At 40.5% G+C, this 22,400-nt stretch overlaps 1 protein-coding gene across 2 annotated transcripts in view; it reads right to left on the reverse strand.

Moving 5' to 3' along the window:
• The window catches only part of FMN2 (formin 2), a 160,233-nt gene that overhangs the window by 42,642 nt on the left and 95,191 nt on the right, over positions 1-22,400 (reverse strand). The window contains exons 12-13 of one of the 2 annotated variants that reach the window (XR_013276687.1): positions 10,721-10,793; positions 65-124 (exon numbers count right to left, since the gene is read on the reverse strand). Coding sequence is in view for 1 of the 2 variants with exons in the window: in XM_077486613.1 (XP_077342739.1) it covers positions 65-124 (60 nt within the window). In the remaining variant the exon portion in view is untranslated. The remainder of the gene's footprint in view (positions 1-64; positions 125-10,720; positions 10,794-22,400) is intronic. The other variant, XM_077486613.1, reaches the window with a different exon arrangement.

Genomic DNA, 22,400 nt, shown 5'->3' on the forward strand with positions numbered 1-22,400 from the left:
CTGTCCCCTTATACTCATAAATGTTATATATTATATTAACATAAAGCAAAACATGCAGACTTACATCATCAAAATGGCGTAAGTAGTATGAAACAATATATGAAAGCAGGTTCCTGCTGTTATCCTAGATAAAGACATAAGAAAGATATATCATACAAGTGCTATTGTTTATTTCCATCTTCTTTAACTATTTAACTTTACTATACCATTTTCTTTAAGCTTTAGTGAAGAATAGATAACGTATTCATGCAGGATCTGGCTGTGTGAAAGCAAAGGTGGTATGCACATGTTTTTCTATTCTGGCTAATCACTATTTCTAAAGATGGATTAGACGGGTAGTATGTTCAGCTGCTCCATAAAGATTAGATCAAAACAAAATCTGGATATAAACAGTTTTATTTGGAGAGTGTCATTTAAAAATCAAAGGGCACATTCAACATAAAAAAAAAAGATTTCCTGACATCAACATGGTAGCGTGATAGAGCTCCGCCTCTTGACCACTCCTTCGGGACCAGTGAATAGCATAAAAAAGGACTCGTTAGCTGCCCCCCGTTCTTCTTTCTTTCCTCATACCTCCACGCACCAGTGAAGAGTAAGCAGTTCTATGTCCCCACCTCTGCCTCAGTGCAGTAGCCCTCTGGGTTTAGCCTCTCCCAGTGTGAAGTCCCAGCACTCGGGCTGATAAATGCACTAATAGCCTGGAAACCCCTTCTGTGGGTCTTGATGGGTCCCTGCAGTGTTTCCTTATTAGGAATTAAATGTGCCATCATGCAAGTGTCTGTGGGCTGAGGCTTGGAGGGGCCAGCTAGTTCATTCCTTTTCCTTTTTTTTTTTTTTGTTCCTTGTACCATACAGGGTTGCCTATCCCTTTTATTCTTTCTGTCGCCTCATATGTGTTCTCCCTTACCTTGGTCTTTTTCTCTTTTGAGTGCATCCCTTGTCTTAATTTTTGTTAGTGTTCTGTTCCCCTCTTGTTTGCCCATGTGGAGATCTAGACTGCGTTGCCTGGGGCGTCCCAGGCCTCGCTATAGGGAAAGAATGGCTGCCCAGTGCGGTTTTTCTTTGGCCAGGGCACCCTTGCTGACATCATTGGGCTGTGCCAGACATTGGGAGTTCCGATCGCCACCTTGCTTAGGAGCAAAAACTCCCTCTTGCCAGCAAGAGCTCTCTCGACACCCCCTACTGCTTTTTAACAGGTAGGACACAAAAAAAGAGAAATGTGTATATAAATATATTTCTGATTTAAAAAAACAAAAACATTTTCTCCTCTCTCTTTCATGTCAAAATCCCTTCTCTCACTAGTTCTATTTTCCTTTATGGCTATCCTCATTTCAGCTGGCTATCCTATTTGTCGTCAAGCCATGAGTCAGTCACTGCTTATGCAAAAAGACCCTCAAATTCAAAGGTATGGGACCACTGTGTTGGTAAGTTTGCATGAAAAGAGTGCCTCCTTATGCTGATTGCTTTGAGTTTTTTTCAGCCCCACATGCTGATGCTCTCAAAGATTAAGAGCCAGGGAAAGGTGGACGGTCTTCCGAAAAGCATAGCCCTAGATGGCGCATCCACTCAAGGGAAAAAGTTCCAAGGAAGACGTCTTATTGCCTCTTCAGCAGAGCAATGCGCTCCAGCAAGAGGCCTGCAGGGCCTGTGGCGCAGCACCTGTACCCAATAGGTTGGTGGGTAAAGACTGCCCAGAAGAGTTTGCAGTTAACAGGTAACACCAAATGTCTTTATTATTTATGGTGCAAGATTCTATTTTGAACTCACTTCAATTATCCTGGCCAGGCAGCCCCCTCCTAGTTGCTACTAGAAGAGCAACCTGACACCTTGGCATGTGGCGCTCAACCACTCAGTTCTGGCGAGTGAGCAGCCTGCAGATAATAGTAGCTTCTCTTCATCAGGGCGGAGCTGCTTAGTTTAAGTTTTTTCTTTGTGGAACAGTGTATCCAGGTGGCCATGCAGGCCATTACATGGGTAAAGAGACAAACTCATATTTACCCTTTCTTCAAAATGACAATCCCTTCTCCGTTTATGGAAGAAGTTTAATTGGAGGGACAGCAAAGTCCGGAGTGAGTTTCTAGTTTGACTTTACAGGTTTTATCCCTGTCAGAGAACGGATATAACATCACTGAAATCCACTGCTCCTCCTCCAGACCATTTCTCTCCCACGGAGCTGCCAAATCCACTGCAAAAGCAGGTGGGCTGCTACAATACTTACAGATACTTTGGACTCAGGGGTCCTCGTCCCAGTTCCATTCACAGGAAAGATTGCATGTCTTATACCCAACCCTGTTTGTAGTTTGCAGGGGACGATGGCTACCATCCAGTTGCAGATTGGAAGAGGTTGAACCTTTTTGGCCCTCTTATAGATCTTTAAGATGGAGTCCATTCAAACAGTACAGCCAGACAACTGAATGCTACTGCTGGATCGCCAGGATGCCTATCCTCACATCCCAAATTTTTTTCTTTGTTTTTCCTTCCACAATAAGTAAGTTTGGCGATCGGTTAGACACATCTTTACTTTAACATCCTACCTTTTGGCTTATAAATATCTCTGAAAATGTTTGCAAGGGTCTCAGTACCATGTCAGCGCCACTCAGAGAACAGGTTCGCCACTACCTGGACATCATTCTTCTTCTATTCAGAGAACTGGAACAATTTCTGTCGCACCAAGAGGTCTTCATATATATCCTGCAGAGATATGGCTGAGTTATCAACTTCCGAGAAAAAAAAAAGGGAAAGACATACTAACTTTCTCCAACTCAACAGTTAGTGTACCTGGGGGTGCTCTGCTAGTTCCTCTGCTTTGCGGCCATCAAAGAAAGTGGTGACAGTTAGGAACAGAATTCTGAGGACAGATGCTTCCGCTTGTTTGATGGCTTCTCAGTGCCTCAGTCATCTGGGCACAACTTCATCATGCATACCAATGGTTGCTTGGGCGCGTGGGCACTTGCGCAAGTTTCAACTAGGATTCTTAGCGCAAGGGAGGAAACAGGATCTAGCACATTTAATTAACAGTTAATTAGTTAACAGTGTCACTCAGTATGAGTAGCAGTCTGCAGTGATGGAAAGGCCTTGAGGAAGTCACGGGCCATTAGAATCGTTAGACTGGATAATTGATACGAATCATGTCTGCAAGACAGCCTGGAAGGTGTGCTGTGAAGGACTGTCGGTCAAGGTAAGCGGAGATTCCCAGCCAAGGAGGGTAGTCTTGCTTGCGCTGGAAGTTCAAAAAGCACTTTTAGCACTTTGGCCTTACTACAGAGAATCAAGGGAAGACCAGTCTCCTTGCAGTTGAGCAACAGGGCAGCAGTTGCCTATATTCCGCTCCAGGGAGGAACTCGCAGCAATATGCTATTGAGAGAGGTGAAACCCATAACGTTTGGGATGGAAGATCACCAGCAAATTCCAGAAGCAGTTTACCTCCCAGCAGATTTTTGAATGTACAGGCAGACTGACTAACGTGCAAGCTTTCCAGAGCACAATGAGTGGGTCTATGTCCCAGGTTTTCTCTGAGCTGGTCCACAGGTAAGGCCTACCACAGACAGTCCTCTTCGCTTCCTACAGTAATCACAAACTTTGGGTATGTCTGACCTTGTTTCTGTACCCCAAGGCGCAGATGCTCTGGTCTCTCTTTGGGGCTGCACTCTAGCCTATATATATTTCCCCCAACATCTCTCATAATGAGATTCCTCTTGAGTCTGTCAAGGGAGAACATGGTTGTCATAGCCAATCTTCCATATACGCCAGGAAGCCCTCGGTTTTCCCTGGCCATTCATTTTAGGATACAGAACACGTTTCCCCTCCACAACATATGCAGACTGGAGCTGCAAGCAGGGGTGCTAAAAGGGGAGACTGGGCAACTCAGGTTGCTCCAGATTCGCTCCAGAGTGATCAATGCCTAAATCTGTAAAAAGTTTATTTATTTTAGTTTGCATTTTCTCTGTAGAGCGAGACATTGATCCTACTGCCCCTCCGGTGACAGCTGTTCTATACTTCCTCTAGGCCATATTGGACATGAGCCTTCGCCTATCTCAATTGAGCTTGCAAGTGTCGGCTATATCGACAATAACAATAAATGGGCCAAGAGTCCTTCAGTTTACACATCTTTTGAAGGCAGTCGTGAGGATTCAGTCACCAAAGAAAAGCGATCTATTGGTGTTGCTGGATCTCATGTCAGTTAAACCGTTTGTTCCAACAGAGCAGTGTTCGGTTCGGGCTAATACCTACAAGGCAGTATCTATTGCAAGGACTTTAAGCAGAAGGTTGTCTGAGATTCAAGCTCTTGGAGCTTAAAAAAAAAAAAAAATATATATATATATATATATATATATATTGTTTTCTTTTCAGAAGGAGTAGCGAGTTGGGTCTTGTAGATCATCTTGCATCAAAAGTAACAACAGCCCTCAATTTAACAGTGATCTGGACATTGCCTAACTTTCCAGAACATCACACAGGAAAGTCACATGAACTGGTCATTTTCAAATCATACCTGTCCACAACTGCTCCTTTCAGGTCATCTAATAAACCTTGAGTCATTCCAGCTGGAAATCATCAAGGAAAAGAGGTTACTGCCTGGACTCTAACAGGCTTAGTTGTGCATATTGAACAAGGGGTCACTGGCCTTCATCAGGGCAATTGCAGGAAGGACTATTTAGTCCTCTGTCCCATAATTAGAAGATTGGTTTGGCAAGTAGAAGCCACCTTGTCAGCTATTTATTTATCACTAGTATGCTGCCATGTTGGCGTCAGAAAAACTGAAAATGGTATCAAATACTTAACGTAATTTTCCTTTCCTGACGACAAACCTTGGCAGTATACAGACCCATCCTGTACATTTCAGTATGTAGCTTGTTACAAAGAATAGGTGGGCGGCTAACTAGTCCTTTTTTATGTTAGTCACTGGTCCTGAGGAAGTGGTCAAGAGGTGGAGCTACTGTATATCACTAGTATGCTGCCATGGTTTGATGTAAGGAAAGGAAAATTATCGGAAATGTTTGTTTTCTCTTTTTAGCAAAGTTAGCTGCTACAAACAAAAACATTTTTGTATATGGGTTTCTTACCCGAGTGTCTCAAAAACCTTGAAAGCTAAACAAAATAGATTTTCAACTATTTTGCATCCCAGGAAAACCAAACAATCAACTACTTAGAATTTTTAATACAAAGTCCTCCACAATGTGATATACTTCTGTTCTACACCACTACAAAGCAAGTGTCTGGGATACAATGAGCATATGCATTTAGCAGAGAAACTAATGAGCATGGAGGTTGTGAAAAGAAATAATAGAAAAAGAACAAGAACTGAGGTAAGTCCATAAATGGAATTTTTTTTTGTGTTATGATGTATATATAAAAGAGAGGCTGACATCTGCATTCACATTAGAGAATTGTATTGGTGCTACTTGAACAAAAAATAAGCAAAGACACCTGGGCATTAGCAGATCTTGCAACAGAGACAAACTGTACATCAATATTCTTTAACCAGCTCCCGACCGACGCTTGACAATGTACGTCGGCAGAATGGCACGGGCAGGCAAACTGACGTACAGGTACGTGCAGTTGAAATTGCCGCCCTGCCATCGCGTGCCCGCCGCCAGCGTGCGCGCGTGACGGTCGCGGGTCCGGCGGATTCGATAGCCGTGGGGATACCCACGATCGTCTCACGGGGTGGCTGAACGGGGAGATGCCGATGTAAACAGCATCTCCCCGTTCTGCCTAGCAACAAGTGACACTGATTTCTGCTCCCTGTGATTGGAGCAAAGATCAGTGTTCACTAAGACATAGCCCAGCCCCCCACAGTTAGTAACATGCCCCTAGGACACACTTAACCCCTACACTGCCCCCCCTGGTTAACCCCTCCACTGCCAGTGTCATTTACACAGGAATCAGTGCATTTGTATAGCACTGATTGCTGTATAAATGACAATGGTCCCAAAAATGTGTCAAAAATGTCCGATGTGTCCACCATAATGTTGCAGTCACAATAAAAATCGCTAATTGCCGCCATTACTAGTAAAAAAATTTTTTTATAAAAATGCCATAAAACTATCCCCTATTTTGTAAACGCTATAAATTTTGCGCAAACCAATCAATAATCGCTTATTGCGTTTTTTTTTTTTACCAAAAATATGTAGAAGAATAGGTATCGGCCTAAACTGAGATAAAAAAATGTTTTTTTATTTATTTTTGGGGGATATTTATTATAGCAAAAAGTAAAAAATAATGCATTTTTTTTTTCAAAATTGTCGTCCTTTTGTTTATAGCGCAAAAAATAAAAACCGCAGGGGTGATCAAATGCCACCAATAGAAAGCTCTATTTGTGGGAAAAAAAGGACGTCAATTTTGTTTGGGAGCCACGTCGCACGACCGTGCAATTGCCAGTTAAAGCGACGCAGTGCCGAATCGCAAAAAGTGGTCTGGTCTTAAGCCAGCAAAATGGTCCGGTCTGAAAGTGGTTAATCAAGGATGACAGAATTGTTCTGTTCCTGCTTTACTGTTCCCACAACTCAAGTCTGTGAGTGGGAACCCTGTCCCATGTCTTTCTCACTGTTTGTATATATTTTATATGAAGGGAATTGTAGCAAGCAAAGACAGGTCACTGACTGCTGCTGTGTTCTATGTTGTGCACACAGTTTCCATCGAGCCAGTTTCATCTCAATAAGAAATAATTAACTACAGAACCTCCTTGTGCATACTGAATCATGGGACTCAGATATTCCTCTGCGAAAGCTGGGGCGCTGCTCAGACTAGTGTCTTATGCATACCTCCCAACAATTTGAGATGAGAATGAGGGACACCTACTAGCAAACGTATGTAGGCATAGGACACTCCCCCTTAAAGGAGAATTAACCAACAAAAAGGTTAATTAAATCCACAAGAGCTTTTTTTTACCACTACTATTCCTTTATATTGGCTTTAAAAATGTACAAATGCAGCAATTTAGAATTTGGATGAAAGGTTTAGCACTGGGAAATACCTTTTGAAAGATAAAAAGTGCATTTTATATACAACTATATGAATCAGACCAAAATGAGGGACAAATGTGGGGGGGGGGGGGACAGAGGCACATTTCTCCAAAATAGGGACAGTCCCTCGAATTCAGGGATAGTTGGGGTCTATGCTTATGTTATGTAGTGCTATCTACATTTCAAACACGTGACACACAGGGAGATTTACTAAAACAATTGCACATAGAATATCGACTTCCAAGTTTTATTAAGCCTTTAACTGAACAAGCTGAAGTTATAAGCTGATTGGCTACCATGCACAGCTGCACTAAATTCTGTGTTCACCAGTTCTAATAAATCTCCCCAATGTATCTGCTTTACTATTTTTACAGTTTGCATTTTGGAAAAGGTGTGCATTAGCTTAGGGAGGTATATTGTCTGCAAAATATCAAGCACTGTGGTGATGTTCTTATCCTATCTGACACGCACCATCAACCAGTGCACAGCAGAATAAAAAAGAAGCATGTAAGGTTCTGTAAAAACCTCAATATGCAAGGTGAAGTATACAAATACAGATTGCTTCAAACTGGAGTTCTGTTCTACGTAGGAGGAATTAAGGTTAAGTAAATACATTTTTAGGACATAAGTGCTATCTATTGATGATATTGTCTTTCCCAAAAAAATTTATGAAATCCATAGACAAAAAAACATAACAAAACTAAAAAACAAAATTTTTTTCTACTTTGATGTGTTACTTATGCCCTGTAAACACAGTTGGACTTTCCGACTGAAAATGTGCGATCGGATCTTGTTGTTGCAAAATCCGATCATGTGTGGGCTCCATCTGACTTTTTTCGTAGGAATTTCCGACATACAAAGTTTGAGAGCAGGATCTAAAATTTTCCGACAACAAAATCCGATCGTTTAAATTCCGATCGTGTGTAGATAATTCTGATGGACAAAGTGCCACGCATGCTCAGAATAAATTACTAGACGCAGAGGCAACATCGGGAGCAGGGGGTGGGGCCGAGGTGTTGTGTGTGTGTCTATAGACGTACACAGCCCAGCTCAAGAATGCATCTGCACGAGTGTTCCCATAGCAGCTGGCTTGCTATTGGAGCACTCTGAGAAGAGGAGGAGAGAACAGCACCAGTGGGGTATCCCAGAAGAGACAGCAAATGGCCTCTTTGTGCAATACCTTTGCACAGAGCAGGAAAGTATAAAGTTTTTTTTCTTTTGCCTTTATAACCAATTTAACCATTTCAGCCCCGGAAGGATTTTCCCCCTTAATGACCAGGCCATTTTTTATGATACGGCATTGTGATGCTTTAACTGACAATGGTGTGGTCATGCGATGCTGTACCCAAACAACATTTTTTTACCCACAAATAGAGCTCTTTTGGTGGTATTTGATCACCTCTGACCACCTCTGCGGTTTTTATTTTTTGCGCTATAAACAAAGAAAGACCAACAATATATATATATATATATATATATATATATATATATATATATATATATATATACACCAATCATGATCATTACACCTCCTCTGGACTACTGTTACAAGTTCCATTATATCCAGCTACCCTATCATCATCCTTTTGTGTTTTCTCCAGTCTGGACCATATGCGCCATTTTTTTCAAGTACCTTGGGAACTTTAGACTCTGTCCTACAGCTATCCCAAGGGGATTGTTGGGGTATTAGCCATATACTGTGGTGTCTTATATATCTAATATTTTTCCATACAGACCATGTGAGCCAGGGGGTATAACCTTACATTTATGCATACAACCTTGATGATTGCAATTGTGGTCTTCAACATGCTTGCAGGAGGTGGTCATGGTGTTTCATTAGTGTGTATGTTATTGTCTGTATGCCACTGATTTTAATGTTGTTTTTTTCTAATTGCTTGGCATCAATAAAATAATTGTATTTTCTGGTAAGCACAGTGAGTTGTGCTAATTAGTTTCTTTGCATGGGATGGTTGAGCTCAATCAGGCTTTTTATTTTTGAGTTATAGTCATGGCCTTTACCCCTTCTCTCCCTCACTTTCTCACTTGGAGAATAAATTATTAGGGCAACCTTACCATTGTATTTTGAATGAGGCAGCACCTTGAGGGCCCTTCACCTTTAGTGTTTAATTTAAGTAGTATATCACTAATCATTTCACATGCCTCCACTACCAATTTAACACATCCCATTCCTATTTTTCAAATGCCACAAAACGTTAGTGTTTTTTTGTTTCAATCGATTTTATTACAATTTTAAATCATCATACAAAAGTTTACGCTCAAATAGTCATCAGAAATGTAAGGATGCATTATCCAATATGATCATTAAACACAGACAAAACATAATAATCAAAAATATAGCATATTTGGGGAGACTATCGTCCCCTGGCAGCATTCTACCAAACATTTTCCATATGGTATAACAGAACCAATAGCAAAATTGGGGAGCTCTTCTGGCAGATCACTAAACAACCCCGTTTTGGCTATAATGGGTATATTTTGTCCTGAGTAGATCAGTTGAACATCCTGATCCACAAAAGTCAGACCTTCGGGCAAGACCACCAGACATGATACATATCTCCTTCCTATCCACATCCTCAAACGCATAGGGGTGAATTTTGTTAGCCTTGTAGGAACAAGGTGCCAGCATGATAGCACTTTGTAATTTGTCTCCACCAATAAGGTGTTGAGTATGCCTTTGTGCACCATGGTCGACCATTTCGTCCACACCTCCTCCTCGGCTATCTCCCCTAGGTCCTATTCCCATGCTGTTTGGTAGGAAGGTGTGTTACCCTGATTGTTGAAGAGGGTATATAACTCCGTAATCCCTCTATGTGATTCTGACCCTCATACACACTTGTTTTTAAACAGAGTCCTAGAGGTTATATCTACCTCATTTCTCTGTAAGGTTCGTAGGAAGCAGATTATTTGGCATAGATGATATGTCTCCATAGGGGGCACTTGTAAAGTTTCCTTAAAGTAGCTGAATTGTCTTATCCCATTATGATCTATAAAGTCAACAATTCTGTACAGACCTTTGTTGACCCACCAGGTGAATTGGGTACTCTGTTGGCCTGGGAGGAAATGGGGATTGTCGAAAAGTGGGGCTACTGGTGAATGGGGGGTACAATTAACATGTTACCCTTTTGTTAGTTTGGCAAATTCAGCTATAAGTAATAAAGGACATTTATGTACAGTATGCAATGACTGCAGATTCTTGCATTTTAATTTATATTTTTATAAAAAGCAAATACCATGGAATAACTTCTCCAAATCAAAAGTAGCTAATTTAGGGCCATGGTGTTCTCTTTTATAATCTATCCTAATTCAACCAAGCTAAAATGTTTATATTAAGGCCAGATTCACATATATGCGAATTGGATGCAGCTTTCCCTGCATCCAATGAGCAATACAGGAGAGTGTGCCCGGCTGTCAATGGAGCCTGTTCGCACAGCACCAGAGCGGCCACGGTCCACATATAAAAAGGGTCCTGTGCGTCTTTGGTTCCGATTCAGTGAATCTGTGAACAGGGACGCACCGGACCCCATGCTATGAACCGCGCAGCCGCAGTATATGTGAACCCAGCCTTAAAGAACAGGGATATTTTAAAAAAAACACACACAAAAAAAATAGATCACTATAATAGGCAGAGTCTGTCCTTTAACAGGAAAGTAAAGTGTTTGAATTACAAATAATCAAAGAAATCAACAGTGGATTGAATCTTTGCAATTCGGTAAAGGATGGGAAAGCCCTATTACCAGATTATTAGATCACAGCTGCCCGATCTTCCAACACATCAAGTACACACACATGTAAATCGTAGAAACAAACCTGAAAAATAAGTAAAGCAAAACATTACTATGTGCTGAAAAGGAAATGACACAGCAAGCACTGCAATAAATTATGAATCTCCTCATGTTTAAAAACTCTTGGTGTTAGTATGCTCATCCGTCTGATCTTAGAATCTTCCCTTTAGATGGGAAGTGTGATCATTACTATAGCTAAATTTAGTAGTCCCTTTATTAAAGTGGAGTTTCAACTGATCTACTGGATGACCCATTTTAGAAAAGGAAAGGGTATAAAGCGTATATGCTGTTTACTGAATTCTAGAGTTATATTTAGAAATCTTGTTTGATCTCTCTCAATTACAAATCATATAAAAAGGCATGACTGAACAGGCATCAGTGAGGGGATGAAACCCTTTTATTACTTGCAATCCTGTCTTCGGTTAATTTCACAGCACATTTACTATGTATCTATTTATCCTAAATAAAGGCATTGCTTTATGATTATTACTATTATTTCAGTTAATATACGAGAAAAGGTTTCTACCATTCAGTCCTCAAGCATTAGGCTGTAAGTTCGTCTATGAATCTAAGCAGATAAGACTGGGTTAAATGAATGGATCATTGTTCTCTATTGAGCAACGTCAACAATGTCAACTCTATAAAATGACTTAAAAATACATTAAAAAGGTATTATGAGTCATAAAACTATACTTTTTCTTTTTTTAAATTATTTATAATAATAACTCCAAGTGAATGAGATACAGTTTTAGGGAAAATAAACGGTTCAGGGTTATAGGACAGGAATCTTTAAATTACAGCCCTCCGGCTGCTGCGGAACTACACATCCCATGAGACATGTAAAACTCTGACAATTTACAGACATGACTAGGCATGATTAGAATTGTAGTTCCTGAACAACTGGAGGGCTGTAGTTTGAGGACCCCTGCTATAGGGTATGCCATTGTTCCTTCTTCCTATAGGTTATACCCTTGTTTCTTCTTTTTTTAAGTTGCTCCTAAAACTGAAATTAGTGGCAGTGCAGTGAGCTTAATTAAATTTTCAACATAGGTCAATTGTACTTAGTCATAAAAGTGAAATGAAAAAAAAAAAAAAACAGGACCAAAATAGTTGACTCTAGTTTAGGCTAAAATTGTCTACAATAAACCTCTGATTTAAAGTGGAAGTAAAATCCCCTATCGTTTTCAGCCAAGGAAGCTGCCATCTTTGCCATCAGTTTAATCTTCAACTGCTATGGTGCTGCACATGTGATTCGTTATGACACCAGCCATTGGATGGTTTGATAGTTTGGCTGAGAGCACAGCCAATGTGCAGTTAGCATTCCCGCCATGCTTTTTTTTTTTTTAACTGTTTAAATCGATAAGTTTACTTCCACTTTAACCAAGTGTGAATTCAGTTTCAAGATGTATGCATGTAAGAATGAAATGGCTGTAGAGTTTAGATGAAATAGTGTGACCATTGCAGTAGATACTGTTAAAGCTAACAAAATGATGTTAAATATTCGTTAGCAGCTATATTATAGTTATTCAAGTGGTTGTAAACCCTTACAACACACTTTAGCCTACAGGTAAGCCTAGATTAAGGCTTACCTGTAGGTTCTGCAAATATCTCCTAAACCTACATGGTTTAGTAGATATTTACAATTCCCTGTACGAGGATTCCTAATGCACATGCACCGATGCACTTTAGAAGGGTCACGTGGCGCCATTTTCATTAAATGACATGCCGTGACTGGCGGCTCCCATGCGCACACGACTCCGGCCAGTCACAGAGCTGGAGTCCGTGACCCCGGAAGGAAGATGGACGCTTCCAGCCGGCGAGGAATTTGGGGACAGCGCTGGCTCCTGTGTCAGGTAAGGGACACATAATGGGCTACTATGCGATGCATAGTAGCCCATTATGCTTTGCCTTTGCAGGGAAACTAAGAGAAAGTAAACCTATCAGAGTTTACTTTCTATTTAAAGGTTTTGTAACTGCTCAGTTAATTTTTCATTTTGGTTCAAAATTATGCTTTAAAGTTTTGTATAGCCTCATAATCTAACCAACAATTATGTTCTTACTGGCCATGAAACACAAATGTTGTATGCACAACAAATGTGCACAGTACAATATTTAATATTTCTGTTTTACCAGTTAAATTACATAAACAAAGTTCACGAAGTAACTACTTTGTTGCCTTTTTTTATATTCAACTTTGTTGTTCTGAATTACTAAATAACATGTTTTTGCTTAACTCGTACTCTGCAATGATACTGTAGATTAGCAACTCTTCATTCTATCAGCGCCCGAGTCTCTCAATTAGCAGACAGAGCTTTGACTCAAACCTAGCAGTCATATATGTTAGAGACAACATAATGTTAATTTTTCTTTTATTCTGTCCCTGGGTTAAAAATGATTACAATCTGAAATTTTATGAAAAGATAAATTATCAGACGTTTATCAGGTCAGGAAGATATTAATGCATATTCATGTTCATGTCCTCTCCTTTCAGGAAACCATCACAAGAAGACAACATCTCGGTCCTATTCACATCCCATACTGGCATCATACTAATACTGACTGATGATAATGGGTTTAAACTGACCAGAAATTTTTTTTGTGATATACTAGCAAAAAGTCAAGTTATGGACATATTTAGTTTTATTAAATTGATGGGATTGCTTGAAGAATTAAATACTTTCTAAGTGTACATGAGATCCTAACTGTGTGCTTATGTTCTGCTCTTCATAAAAAATATTTAAGAAACACGTCAAGTTGCAGACACACCAAGATTTTTAAACATAAATACATAATATGATGATAGAAAATAAATTCAGCTTTTTTTGGGGAGTCATACAGTGCAATGGATTTAAAGTAATTTATACTATTACCATACATAAAGGTATTCATCACACTGCTCATCAGGGCATACCAGAAACTACGCTTTACCCCAAGTGTAAACAATGATTATGAGATTCATCATTTAGCATAATGCTTGCTGTTTTGGTTTGGATTCATTTTCATTTCAGCACATATAATGTTTTGTTATAAAGATATTTTTGACCAGAATGCCTTTTACACCTGGCAGGCATGAATAGCCATAAACCCTGTCACTGTATAAAGTGCTTTCCGCTTTCCTCTTATCTGAAGAAAAGCAGCAAGTACTCTAATGCCCCGTACACGCGATCGGACTTTCCAACAACAAAACTGCGCATTTTTGTTCGAAGGGTGCTGGCTCCAACTTGTCTTGCACACACACGGTCACACAAATGTTAGTCAATAATTATGAATGTAGCGACATACAAGACGTATGTGATATCTCCATTACGAACGCTTGTTTTACAAGACCAAGCACTTCCGGCTCATACTTGATTCTGATCATGCATGTTTGTACTTTGGACTTTTGTCTGACGGACTTGTGTTTACATGATCGGAAAGTCCCACAACACACATTTGTTGGTGGAAAATTTGAAAGCATGCTAGCCAACATTTGTTGGCGGAAAGTCCAACAACAAATATCCGATGGAGCATACACACGGTCGGACTTACCGCCAACAAGCTCACATCCAACATTTCCCGTCGGAAAATCTGATCGTGTGTACGCGGCATAAGTCATTGTGGATGATGTACTAAAGGCAAATTTCATTTTACAAGTGAAGTTGTGCTCATTTTCCCAGGACTTACTGAATGAGGTGAAGCTTCACTTTATAAAGAATACCCAATCAGATGCAAGGAAAATAATTTTTTTTTGCTTTCACTTGATTGCATAATGAACATGAGAAGAGCTTCACCACATTTGCCTTTAGTACATCAACCCCACTGAGTTTTAATCAGCAACATGCTGTGTGTTTTTTGAAACCCAACCACTGAATATGATTTGCAGGATTACGGAAAATTGTTATCCAATACTTACCGTAATTTTCCTTTCCTGGCCTGTCCTCACATCAGCACACAATGGTTTAATGCCTCATCTGGTGCCCACAGGACCACCTCTTCCTAGCTAAATAAAAGACGGCCTCTCCCCCACTAAGGTGCTCGATAACCTAGCCCACGACAGGCCACTAGGAAGGGAGTCCTGTGCTGATGTGTGGACAGGCCAGGAAAGGAAAATTACGGTAAGTGTTTGATAACAATTTTCCATATACCTGGCCATACCTCACGTTAGCACACAATGGGATTTAACTAGCTGAATAAATGGGCGGGAAAGAACACACAAAAAGAAACTTTGACAATCAAAGAAAAGCTGCCAAAGAAAAAATGATTTATAGGTCTCGTCCAAAACTTTGCAGAACTTGCTGACTGCACGCCTGGCTTGCCACCCCTCAGCTCAAAGGAGCTTGACCCTGTTCCTAAGCAGAAAGGCCCAATTCCTGCATGCTAATCTAATCACCCTGGTAGACTCAAGAACCTGACGGTGAAATGAAAAGGATTGTCCACTTTCCTCATATCTTTGATCTTTGCATATACACAGCAACTTGTGTAAGGACCTGAAGTCTTCCTACGGTGTAGTCAGTGACTCCATGTGAATGCTTGGATGGACTGCCCCCAGGTTTTCCTGGAAACTGGATACCACTTGCAGATGGACGTAGCATCATTATTTCTGGTAAAAAGGACACAAAAGGGGTCTTTGCAGGAAAGTGCTGCAGCCTCCAACATCTTCTGTCTGAAGCAACTGATGACAGAGGAACTAGTTGTACCACTAGAAGCCGCAATGGAAATGAAGCTTTTGCAGCAAAGGATGCCTGTACTAGTGCTTTCAGAACCAAGCCTAATTCCCGTGAAGGGAACAAGAATTTCCTTGGTGGTCATATATGGATTATGGCCTGCATGAAGTGTTTGTTCAGTGGAGTTGTATGCCATACCAACCTCAGTTGCTGATTGTAAAAATGTCTGAGCTGAGGACACAGAAGAGAAAATGTCCTTCATATCCTCATATGTAGTGTTCATGGTCTTGTGGTCTTCGCCAAGGTCTGAACCACATCGGATGAGAATCCATGCACCTCTAGTCCGATTCAATGGCCAGGCTATTAAGAATCTCACTGGATTAGGGTGCTGCCATTGAAGTTGGCATAAAAGATCTTGTTTGACCCGAAACAGGATTGGTGGTGCTGAATGACATCTGTGGGAGCAATGAAAACCAAGGCTTCTTCAGCAGGTGGAAAGCACCTGTATGGCATAAACATGTTCATAATCAAGAACACTGGAGGAAGACAAATAACAATGGAAAAAACTCATGGCACTGTGAATCCACCTTCTATCATTTCACCTTTGTACATTGTTATAAATACCAAAGGCTGTGTGTTAGTGGACTTTCTATGAGAACTAACGCTGGAATGTAGCCACCACAGGCACAAATGCGGGACTTGACCCCTCCCCCCGGCGCCCACATAATTTGATTTGATTGACAGCAGCAGGAGCCAATGGCTGCCCTGCTATCAATCTATCCAATCAAGAGCCAGGACCTTGTGGAGAGAGGGACAGCTTGCCCCAGCGAGGAGATGAGGGGGCTCAGGTAAGTAAAATGGGGGGCCGGTGACTGCCAGGAGTTTTTTCACCTTAATGCATAGGATGCATTGATGTGAAAAAACACAAGGGTTTACAACCCCTTTTAACTGCCTATAAGTGGCTCTCTGCCCAGCAAAATGTTTATGTTACAAAAAGTAACAGGAAAAAGACAGACACTTGGTGCTCTCTTGGTGGGCAATGTAAGCTGCTGCTGTCTTGTTGTCAATCATCAACTTCACATGGGTCCCTTGGAGAAAGATCCTGAAATGCTTGCAATACTAGGAAAAACAAAAACTGCCTTACATTTAAGTCAGTCAGAGCATCTATCTGCATTCCACTAGGCTCCAATTGCCTTGAACTTGTCTCTTCAGACTGGAGGTAGACAGGCATCCGACGTCAGAATTATTACATCTCCTGGGATGAGAGGCACGCCACAAAAAAGGCACACTGGTGTCCAAAACTCCAGTTCTTGTTAATTTGTGCAGACACAAAGACTTTTTAATCCATAGGCAGCCCGTCCTTTTGACTGAGGAAGGCAAATTGAAAAGCCCCCATGTGCCACCTGGCCCAAGGCAACACTTGAAAGGCCACAGCAAAATGTCTCAATGGGGCAATGCAATCCCTCGCTCACATAAATGCTGTCTCCATTACTCTTCATATGCAGATTTTCATTTTGCCATTTTTTTAAAACCACTTGATATATTTGGGCATGAAAAACTACTCCAAGATCCTTCACAGATTTAGAAGGGCTTAACTGTTTTTCCTGTTTGTTCACTAGTCAACTGACCTTGGAAAAGGATTTCTAGGATAAGGTTGTGATGCTTTGCCAGCTCCTGCCTTACACCTGTGACAAACAAAACATCGTCCAAGTAGTAATAGAGCCTTATCCCCAAAGACAAATTGCTGCCACTACTGCTAACAAAATGTTAAAGATTCTTGGTGTTGTGACTATTCTAAAACAAACACCTGAACTGGAAAGGACATCCGTTTACTGCAAATCTCTGATGTCTCTGGTGTTACACACCGATTAGTATATGGAAGTATACTTCAGCCAGGTCGATTGACTCTAACTGGTCCTCATGCTGACTATTGTCATGACTGTTCACACGGACTTCATCTTGAACCTTTTGTTATGTATGTACCCATTCAATTTCTTCAGACCCAGACAGTAGGGAAAACTCCTGATGCCTTGGGTACTAGTAAGAATGGGGAGAAGCCCCCAGATTTGTTCTTTTAGTGGCAGCAGCAGTATGGACTTGTTGCAATATAATTTTATATGTAATCTTGCAGTAATTCTTTCTTCTTGAGATCTGTTGGTCATGAATAAAAGGATTTGGTTATTGTACTCCCAGCTGTCTTTGATGTTTTGTCGCCCAAACCCTCCAAAAAGGAGGATATCCTGGCTCCTACTGGAAGACAATGTTTGGGCCCACCTTCAAAAGTTTTCCACATAGCAATCTGCTCTGGCTTGTAAACAGGAAGTTTGAGCTCCCTTCACTGTGATCTGGTAAATTCCAGCCTGGCCTATAAGATTTAGCTCCCTGTACCTTACTGAAGATCGACGACTTGAGCAAAAAAAAGACGGCTGCTTCCTTTTATTAGATTGTGGCCACACTCTGGACATCTCTTCTGTCACTCGCTTTGCCCAACGTTTTGCCAAACAACAACCTCCCATTATGGAGAATGTTACAAAGGGCTTGTGTGGAAGCTTTATCCACCCTTCAGTGGTACAACCACAAAGCTCTCATGGCTGTGACCTAATGTGCCAGCCCTAGAACTAGGTCTATTGAAGCCTGCGCTAAAAGTCAACAGCCAGGTTTAAGTTCTCCAGAACCATGCCAACTCCTGCAGGTTCCACTTGAATTAAAAGGACATTTCTTAATGCTTCAACCTTAACCGTTAACACTGTTGTTAATCAACAGGTAAAAAAAAAACTGCCACCGAATAGATTTTCTGCAAGTCTGCAGGCAAGTTCACCACAATTTCTGAGTTGAAGAGGTCTTTTTGCATGACCATTATTTTAGGTGTTTTTTTAATGCATTTTGGCATGTTACAGATGCGTTCCATACAGAAAAAAATGCAAAAATGTTCTCCTTTAGTGAACTGTACTGGAACACACTATACTGGTGTGGCATAGGCCATTGGAATCCATTGTAAACACTGTTCATGCATTTTTGACTTGAATAAAAAACGCATTGGACTGTATCTGGTGTGAACCAGTCTTAAGTCCACTTTTCAACCCCTAGGATTCCTAAAGTTATTGAAAGGCAAAAACAATTGCTCAACAGACGCTGGCAGGCCCCATCCACTCCTGGAATCTGCATTGCTTAAACATGCATTAGCCAGCTTCATTAGCTAAAGCTTGGAGGCCTTTAACTGTAAATTGGTCCTATCACATTTCTCCCATTCTTCATCAATGAGCATTTAACTCCATCATTGTGGGAAAAGAAGCTCTTCCTTTTTTACATTTGGAAATATGTGTGTGCGTTTGCGATGGTTGGGCCTGTGTCTTGCTTGTGGCATGAATATTTGTCACATACTTTCCGCTACAGCCTCCAGGCTTTGAAATTTGTGCATCCACTTCCATATCCTTTGGCATTTGAGGCAATCCATACCAATTAATGGCCAATATGCATGCAGGGCTGGGCAAGGCATTTTCTATTGCACTGATTTAAATGCATGTGAGCCATTGCCATGTAAGCTGCTTGAGGAGCATGAAAGCTGCCCTGTGCGGGAATGTGAGGAATGCATACTGTCCTGGTCAGCGGGTGACCAGTGGCGGGTCTTAAGTTTTCTGGAGTCTTTGCGTTTAGAGCTTCTGCTCCTAAAATAATTCTAAACACTATACATTGCATTCCTGGAGCATTCCTTGAGCACTTTTTAAAAATATGTCCCACGCTGGCCCCTCGTACCTTTGCTAGTCTTCTGTGCCACTGGCAGGTGTGGTAAGCTCATATCTGCAAAAAAATATGGAAAAAAACATTCTGTCACCAAGAAAAAAAACAGGTACATTATCTCTTTAAGACCTGTCTGCTTTATCTTCTTCAGAAGCAGCAGCAGGTGAGCCCAGGCAGCCTTACAGAGGCAGACAGGAGACACAGAATCTGAAACAAAAAACAGTCAGACTGTCTAACCCCTGGTAACACAGCACAGTGGGGGAGCAAACAACAACAAGTAATTACCTCACAGGAGAAAAATGGCAGGACTGAAGAGGGATGGAGAGAAATCATTTCCTCAGCTCTAAGATGGTTTAAGCTGCTGCTTGGTGACTGGCGGTCACTACCCCGCACCGCCCATCTCCCTGCCTTCTGTAACATCATCCGTCGCCACTCTCAGACTGAAGACAAAGCCAGGAGAGCAGCACACTGCCTATAGAAGATAGGAAAAACCCCAATGGAGAGGCCAATAATAACATTGCAGAGCTTACTGATACCACACCTGTAGAATATTTGTGCTATCTAAGCAACATTGCTTGCTGCCCGGCACAAGGAATACCCCGTTTTAGGAGGGTTTACATCCAACATTCTAGGTCTTCCAACTCCATGAGAGGCTGAAAGTGGTGGGGCGGTGCGATAGGGGGGATAGCCTTGCAGCAACCAAAGAACTTACCAAACTGCAATCCACAGGTGGCCTGGAGCAAGAACGAAAGAAAAGAACACCTTAGTGGAGGAGGGGCTGTCTTTTATTTAGCTAGGAAGAGGTGGTCCTGTGGGTGCCAGATGAGGCATTATCCCATTATGTGCTGACATGAGGTGGGGCCAGAAAACATAGTATTTCCATCTTTTCAATGAAAGTGGTACATGCCTTTAGGTATGTTGTCCCTGAATAACAAAAAACAATTTGTTTGCATGCAATACAGTTTTTTTAACATATAAAATGTCTTAGAAATAACAAGTAGGTTGGAAGTGAAGATCTTTTGAATATTTCATGTTACTTGCTTACAAATTGTGACCTTTTCTACTTTTTTTCTTTTATAAATTACTAGAACGCATTGAAACCCTACACAATTTTAATTATATAGCTTTAGTCAGAGTGAAACATTTCTAAAATATACCAATTAAACATGCTTTAAAATGTTTCCATTTAGAACTAATATTACTGGGGTTCAGTGATGATAATAGTAGTGTTACTTGCCATGGGTGATCTTAAAACAGTATTATGGCCCAGTGGCAGGGCTGCAAAAAATAAGTCACTGTTGTCTCTGTAAAAAAACAATCCCAACCCACATTTCCAGTTTTACATATGTTTTTAAATTGGTCTAGGTCCTCTAGCCATGTAAACTGCTAATAATTGCCTGCCCCTCCTATTGGATTAAATAGGGTATTGCATTTTAGACAAAAATTACCTACAATAATCATATAAACTAATTAGAGTGTATGTAAATGCCAAATTATTTTTTCAGTATAATTGGTTACTGTATACAGTTTTTTCATATTTTTACTTGTGAGTCTGTTGCAAAGTTTCTTATACAAAAATCCTGCCAGTAAAATCACTTAGTGTTGCAGTGTGACAACACTAAGCAATTAGTAAGTCTGCTGCCTGTATTATATCAATTAACTGTTGGTCTGTAACCAAGTAACCAAGTCTGAGGTTATGGGAGACATACAGAAAAGAGGAATGTTTACAGTTCATTACAGCGTAAGGTGGGCATGCAAATGGTAGAAGAGCTAACAGTTTGTTACAGTATAAGGAAATATAGAAGGGTGGAGAGCTTACAATGTTTTAAAGCAAACTGGAAAGCAACAGAAGCCAGGTGAGCTTACAATCTACTAAAGTATTAGAGGGAGATACAAAATGTGGAATAGCTTGTAATCTATTTAGGTAAAAGGAAGTGATTTAAAAGGTGGAAGAGCTTACAATAATTTTTGGGTGTAAGGAAGTGAAAGATGGAAGACTCTATTTGGGTTTAAGAAGTGATTCAGAAGTTGGAAGTGTTTGCAAATATTTATGGTATAGTTGATGATACAGCAGGCCTAACAGCTCACAATCTATTAGGATTTGAGATGTGGAAAATAATTTTATGTGCTTCCATATACTTAAAAAATAAGTTCTCAGTACACTTGTGGCAGATCAAGGTGGTGTAGGACTGTAGGTAGGTAAGTATTTACAGTCTATTGTGCCTGCTGTAAAGTAAACCTATTTCTTTTATTCTTAGGATAAAGCAGGAAGATTTTAAATACCTTGTCTTGGCTAATTCAAGTTGGTAAAGATGCAAGCTTTTAGGACCCCATAGCTCCCTTGATCAGGTTTTATTAATAAAATGTATCACTTAAACTACACAGTTTCTGCACTGATCGATAGCTACCATGGCTCAAGGTTCTCCTACTGCATACTGTAGTTAGGGTAAAGTAAAGGTCCAAACAATGATTTTCTAAAGCTGGAACAAAAAAAAACAAATCTTACTTCCTAGTATCTGCAGAAACTTCAGGAGCATTTTCCCCCCACCAACACAGATTCTAATACTATATTTTGGGTTGGTGACCGATATAGGAACCTAAAGTATTTTATTATTTTAGTTTTGTCTTAATGCAATAATTGTACATGTTTAAAATATTAAGTTAATTTAGGTATTCTGCTATGTTTTGTATAGGTATTTCTCTTTTTTTTTCAGGGGAATGACTCCGTGCTTTGGGTCTGTTTAGCCTGTTTTGATATGTGTTATGCTCATTTGTACAAGGAAGACGAATGATATGGATTCATTGCAATGATGGCATGGTGTTTTATTTTGTATTCTTTGGGCAGGTCCATATTACAGAGCAGCAGTCATCTTATTGAACTCATAGAGTACTCAAAACTTTTCAATTCATCTTTACAATACCCCAGTTTTTAAGATATATTCGATAAAAGGTATATTACAATAAGCCACAACAAATATGCCCTTTAAGACAACTACCATTCCCCACCAAACTCCTACCAATCGCACTTTGTGTGATGCACTTTCTTTAGCCCACATGAAATTACCCCTACTATGAAAGGGCCAATCAGCTGTGTGTTTTTTTTTTTGCTTTTCTATTGGTTCACTATCTTATCCCGCAGTTCTTCTCTTGTTACAACAAAAAAATTATTGTCATTGTAGCAGGTAGGCAGTTGGCTCATAGAAAGGAGAAAGTGAATGGAATGTAAGTATGAGTTTGAAGAAAACATCAAC

Source organism: Lithobates pipiens, unplaced genomic scaffold, assembly GCF_037356315.1.
Source record: "Lithobates pipiens isolate NorthernLeopardFrog02 unplaced genomic scaffold, aLitPip1_a1.2 Scaffold_18, whole genome shotgun sequence".
Lineage (NCBI taxonomy): Eukaryota > Metazoa > Chordata > Amphibia > Anura > Ranidae > Lithobates > Lithobates pipiens.